Here is a 6,254-nt window from a genome sequence, read left to right as displayed (position 1 = left end):
GGCTCTGGGAGCTAAGGAGGACTTGTCTTCTTTGGACCCTGGGAGATTGGAGAGTGTCTGAAGGGGAGTGGAGATGGTTCCCTTATGTGTCATGGGAACTGCAGAAGGGGGTGGAGATGCAAGGAGAACCTTGCTGTTCTCTGGCACTCTGGAGTGCCTAACAAGGACACTGAGAGGAAGGCCAGATAACAGAACCAAGCTCAAGCCATATGGGGACCAGTCAGGAAAGAAAGGGATCTTGAGTTCTAGTGGATTCTATCTCCTATACTCCAGCAATATCTGAGTCTTAGTGGGAGGGGACCTGGTCTCAAAGGCTAGGGATGGGGTAGGAGGATCCATCTCTCAACTTTCCTGGAACCTCCACTGGAGAATACAAGATGCTTCCATTCTTAGGGGCGCGTCTCTGCTCAACACCAAGAACGCTTACCCAACCTGCACTCAGGAGGCCCAGTGAGCAAAGCAGGGGCAGCATTGTTCTAGAACAGGAGAGAAGGCAGTCACTGACCAGGGGAATGAGAGGTGCTTGTCTGTTGAGCTCCAATGCTGCCCAAACAGCCCAGCTCTGCTTGCCTACCAGTCCTGTGCTGGGCAGGAATAGTCCAGCATTCTGAGGTCTATGAGAACCGAGGCTGTCTGCTCGGATCTGGCTGCCCTAAGTACAGCCTAGGCCCTACAGTCCTGGACCCCTGCTGTCCCAGGTGGGAGGACCTGAGGGACAGGATGTGGGGTCCAAAGCTCAGGGTATAGGCGTGGCTCCATCCAGACCTCAAGTATACAGACACAGGAAGAGGAGAAGGGTGCATGGGGCTGAGTATGGTGAGGGATAGACCCTCGATCACCCAGACCTTAGAAGGGTGCCCACAGTGCTGGAAAAATGGCTCTTAGAATTGGGGGCCCAGAACTTCATGGAGGGACGTCCCACCTTTTTTGGGGACCATATTATACTAGAGATGCCAGTTGGGGACTGAGAGGGGAGTGGGGAGGGTCCCAGGAGCACTGTACCTGGCCCTTCACCTCCATTCTACTGGGCTGGGAGACTGCTGCAGGTTCAAAGGCAGGGGCCAGTGATCTCCTTCAGGCACAGGACAGCTCCTCCCCTGGGTCCAGACACCTCTGTGGCCAGTAGGTGCCTTTATTTTATCCAGTGATTTAACGAGTTTTGCTTGAGCCCAGTTGAAATTGGGATATTTCTGGGCCAGCTGCTCCCTCTGTTTCATTGACCCTATGGCACCTGCCCATCACGATGGAAGTCCTGAGTATGTACGTATGTACGTATGTACGTATGTATGTGTGTGTATGTGTGTATATGTGTGTATATGTATGGGGGTGTTAGGTGCGGGGGAGAGGAATGGAGGGAGATTCAGATAAATATGGCTACTGGGATTCCAGGAACAGTGGGTTGACTATGTGGTATTGAGCCAGGGTGGTTGCGGGAGGGACCAACCAGCTGCCTCTCTGCCTTTGGGAGGCTTGCTCTGCTCTGAGAGGACAGGACTAGGAAGAGGTGGGGCTGATGCTGAGGGGTGTGGCTAGAAAATGGGTGTGGCTTGATATGGGAAGACCAGGGAAGGATCTAGAGCTAGAAGGCAGAAGTACAGGCGGGAGGAAGAGCCAGCTTCACCCTAGGGGATTTCTCTGCTTGCCTTAAGTATATGGTTGTGCCTCTGCGTCCGTCTGACTTAGGTGTCTCATCTTCATCAGTCCTTTTACTGTCCTGTGTACCCGGCAGACGCAGGTAACTGATAAAAGGCCACAGCCTGGGTAGCAAGGATCTCTTCTCTCTGTATGCTGATTCAAAGATGGGGAAACTCAGGTTTGGGCAGGGCCAAGCCCAGTACTCAAGAACCACAGCTGGATGGGAAAGGGAGCAGGCGCAGTGGCAGAGGCAATCCCATGAAACAAGAGCTCTGCTGGTCCTCTAGCGAATGATCCTAGCACCCACTGGACACCAGGGCCTCGATAAGGGGACAAAGGCACAGCTCTGGGGATAAATACTCATGGGTATTGTCAGCTCAGCCACTAGAGAGCTGAAGCGAGGCCCACAAAGGACCCGAAGAAAGGGCCGCGGGAGGGGCTGCGAATGGGCCTTCCCGCACATGCCACCGTTGCCCGGGCGACGGCCCTCTCATGGAGAGGTCTGCTGGGCCATTGTCCGGGGCCCGCAGGACGTGTCACACACCAGATGGTCGTGTGCTGTCTAGGTCACTTATAGGGGGACAGAGTGAAGGAATGTGGCCAGCCCGGCAGGCCGGGGCACCATCTGTTCCCTCAGACCGTGGGCATCGGGCGGGCATTGAGCGTCCAGCCTGCCAGGCCCAGCCTTCTTCCCGACTTTAATTAGGTAATTCCATAATTGGGCTTTATTTCAGGTAAATTGCATTTCACACCCGAGAGGGCTGCAATGGTCCTTGTGGGAGAACAGCACTTGGCCACTCTACACAGTCCATAGTACAGCACCGAGGCCAGTAGGGTGCAGGGACTGGGTCCTGCCCAGATGGGCAGCCCTGAGTTCCTCATGGGCTATAGCCTGCCTGGGCAATGCTGAGGGCCCTGGCTACAGTCAGCCACAGCCTGGGGCGTCCACAAATATTTACCCAACAAGGAAACAACAGCTTCTGCCTTTCAGCAATTGTTGCTGCAGAACCCCTCTTGAAGGGGGTTGAGACCAGAAAGCATGAGGCTTCAGCTGCCCTTCTACCTGTCCCTGCTAGGGATGACCAGTGCTTGTTAGACCAGAAATCAAGATCTTGTGGAAGCTTCTAGGATATGCAGACCCCCAAGAGTCAGTGTAAGAGGAACTTGAGGCCTTTCCCCTCCTATTGGGGCCTCCAGTTGCATCTCCATACTTGGATCCTTGATCCCACTGCTGGCTACCTGCTGCCTCTAAAGACCCAGGGTACCTCCATCCTTCAAATCTCAGAGACCTTCAGTCCTGACAGTCTGACATATGGGGTAGGTTCCAGAAGGAGGACAGACTAGGGACAGAGTAGTCAGTGGAGACAGTAGACACTGGCTGGGCAAGTCCCTGTTCACAGTGTGCAGTTTTCATCCCCAGAGGATGGCTCACAATGAGTGACAGCCATAGGCCCAGGTGGGCAGGGTGGTACTCACTTGGAATAGACCTCCAGCCTAGGGGACTGACTGGACAGCCAGAGGAACATCATAGTCCCAACAGGGAAATGGGAGCTTTGAGGGGAACCTCACTTCTATTTCAGGAATCAAATTCCTACAGCCTTGGAAGCTGGTCCTGGAAAGGATCTACTCTTGGATGGCCTCTTGGGTCACCCTGGTGGGGAAGGACAGATGACAGGGCCTGGCCCATGTCTGAGGGTGACTTCCTGGGCATATGTCAGTGTTGTTCAGCTAAGCCAGGTCCTAACGCAGGCTCAGCTACTCCCAGAGCTCAAGGTCTTCTGGGAATCGGGTGGTAACTATATCTTTATCACATTGAGTAGACAGGGATACCTGGGGTGGTGGCCAAGGGCTGCCCCCGCCCAGCCCATCTCTGTTCTACCTTTGACATTTCATTGGGCATTTGAGCCCTTAGAGCCTGGGCCTTCTCTGCATGGACTGGCCAATCATGCTCAGGCCATGACCACCTGGGCACCTGGGCTCCACGGCTCCAGGGAACTGTAGGGTCCTGTCCACAAAGAGGTTGAGGCTGTCCATGGGAGCAGCAGGAGAGAGGAAGGTGGGGTAGGGCAGAGAACGAAGGTTGAACTCTATGTTATTCTAAAGACTCCCCCCCCCCCGACACTCCTAGAAGTAAGCATGTGCCAAGATCATCACACATAATGTGGGATGTCCCAAGTTTATTTGAAAAAGCCTCTCAATCAAGATCATACTATCAAATTCATTAAAACAGAGATTCTGAATCACCGGAAATTATCCTGATTTCTGTGAGGTGCGATGTCCGAGGAAGCAATCCTGGGAGAAATGGTGATACCACTAACTGTGTCATGGCTCAGCTGCTGGCTGAGATGTGCTGTGATGAGGCCGGAGTCTGGGCATCTCTCCAGCACCTCTGTCAGCAAGGAGTAGGGGGCAGGCTGCACACAATAGGGCACATAGGCCTCAAGGGCCCTGCTGACTGCTTTAGGGGAGGAGCTGTCAGTCCACAGCTAACTAGGGTGATGAACAGTGGATATCCCCCAATTTGGATATTGGGAACGCTTATGGTATCCTGCCCATGTGATCAGCATCACTAGAGAGGGAAGGAGTTGGGCTCTGGCCTGCTGAGCCCCCATTGGCCTGTAGCCTGTAGAATGGGCTGGATGTGCCCTACCCTTCTTGCTCCCATCTGGGTCCTGGATTCAAGGCTGAGGGTGGGGATCCCAGACTCAGACTCTGCCGTATTCTTCCTGTCTCCCTTGAGGAAGCAACTTGACATGGCCTGGATGGGCCTCCCTTTGCCTGAGTTGCATCCTAGCCCTACAAGATGCTCCCCATCACTGTGTTCCAGCCATCAGGTGAGCAACATCACCATCTTGATAGGAGTGACAATTCTGGCCTGAGAGGAACCCCATGCCTAGCCAAATTCTAGTACCCACTGGCTGGGCCTTGGTGAGCTCCAGGTTCAGGCTGGTGATTTGGCCCACGGGTTTTGGGGCTGTAGGGAGCTAGACTGCCATATGAGATCTTCAAGGGGGTGAGGACCAGGTGAGTGCCCCTGTTGAGGGAGGTGGGGCAGACCTGTTAGGGTTACCCTGGCCCTCTCTTCTGAGCTGCTTCAGGAGCCCTCATCAGGGCCCATCCCGGGCACAGTCAGCTGTTCATAGGTGGGCAGGCTGTTGCTGGGCAGGAAGAGCTCAGGGTTGATGGAGCCATCTTCATCACTAGCCACCACCTGTGGCCTGTTGTTGCCAGTTGGACCACCCTGCTGTAGGGACAGCAGCTGGTGGAGCATGTCTGTGATGATCACCAGCCTCTGGTCCAGTTGTGTCACCTGTGGGGACAGAAGCAGAGATGAACATGGTTCTAGGGAGAGGCTAGTGCAGGCCATCCCAGGGCTTGAGTGTGGAAGGCCTGAAAGACAGAGAATGACATGTGTCCTTATAGATATGTGAATTTATGTATGCACCATGCTGAGAGGCCCTAGGTCACCATCATGTGCTTATTGGGGTGCAGTACAGAACTGAGTTCTTGTGTCTATCCATCCATCCATATTTGTCCTTTCCTGTTTCTACATAGGCCTAGTGGCTGGGAGCACCTCGTAGCCCCCTCCTGGGCTTTTTAGTCTTGAGACTCTAGACAAGCCTTCTGCAGCCTCTAACACAGTCTCTGGCTTTTGTGGCCAAGTGGAGAGGGGGAGGAGGGAACACAAGGGGTGTAATTTCAGAGGCCAAGGGTTATGTCTAGCTTGGCTTGGAGGGGACTGGAGCCCTACACAGAGAGGTCTAGCTGAGAGGGGCTGTCACCTGGAGAGAGAGATTGGGATAGGTGAAGACTGAGCAGACAGAGGCTGGGTGGGCCATGGAAGAGTGCCAGTCCCCAGAGATATCTCAACAGGGACTAACTTAGGACAGCATCACCTTTCTGGGTCTCCATTGACCAGGGCAGTGACTAAGTGGAGTTCTGGGCCAGGTGGTCCCTAATCCATGCCTATAAAGGGCTTGTTTGACTCCAAGAAGTAGGCGGGTAGCTAAGAAACTAGGGAGGAGCTAGAGCCAGGGTAGAACCTGGGATAAATGGGTGCAGAGTAGGCACTGGACAAAGGTCTCACTCGCTGTGCTTGTAGGAGACAATGGAGAGTCATTGGAGTCATTGGAGAACTTCTTAGAAAGAAGGAGCCATTGTATAGGGGGCTGGAGCCAAGTCCTGGGGGCCTGAAGTGGTTGGCCACTTCCTTTTCTCCTCTAGAAGAAGAGAAGACCTGTCTAGGGAGGCCAGAGCCCCCAGCACAGTTCCCTAGGAAGCAGCGGCTATTCCAGGGCCAGTTGGAGGATTGGGTGGGGGGGGGGAATATATGAGCCTACCCAGCATAAGCAATAGAGCATGGGTTGCGATTGAGTGAGGGGACCTCAGAGACTGAGCACATGGGTGGTGCTCTGAGTGTGTTCTGTTAGGAAAGCAGGGGTCTCCCTCACCCTCACATGGGGACTTGAGCAAAGGGAACACCAGTGACGCAGGGATGGAGCCAGAGGTCTTGATGGATGGCCTCATATGGTCAGACCCGCAAAGCTGCTTTAGGGAAAACCATGAGATGACTCAGCCAACTGCTGACTGCTGGCCTCAAAACCTGGTTGACTTGGGCC

General features: G+C 54.2%; 1 protein-coding gene across 1 annotated transcript in view; it reads right to left on the bottom strand.

The window, feature by feature from the left end:
• Positions 1-3,797: 3,797 nt before the first annotated feature.
• The window catches only part of Kcnq1 (potassium voltage-gated channel subfamily Q member 1), a 320,601-nt gene continuing 318,144 nt past the window's right edge, over positions 3,798-6,254 (bottom strand). The window contains exon 16 of the mRNA XM_075972864.1: positions 3,798-4,945. Coding sequence (XP_075828979.1) covers positions 4,730-4,945 — 216 coding nt within the window. The 3' untranslated portion in view covers positions 3,798-4,729. The remainder of the gene's footprint in view (positions 4,946-6,254) is intronic.

Source organism: Microtus pennsylvanicus, chromosome 5 (genome assembly GCF_037038515.1).
Source record: "Microtus pennsylvanicus isolate mMicPen1 chromosome 5, mMicPen1.hap1, whole genome shotgun sequence".
Taxonomy (NCBI): domain Eukaryota; kingdom Metazoa; phylum Chordata; class Mammalia; order Rodentia; family Cricetidae; genus Microtus; species Microtus pennsylvanicus.
The sequence above is the reverse complement of the archived record's forward strand: the minus strand, read 5'-3'. Positions and strand labels throughout refer to the sequence as shown.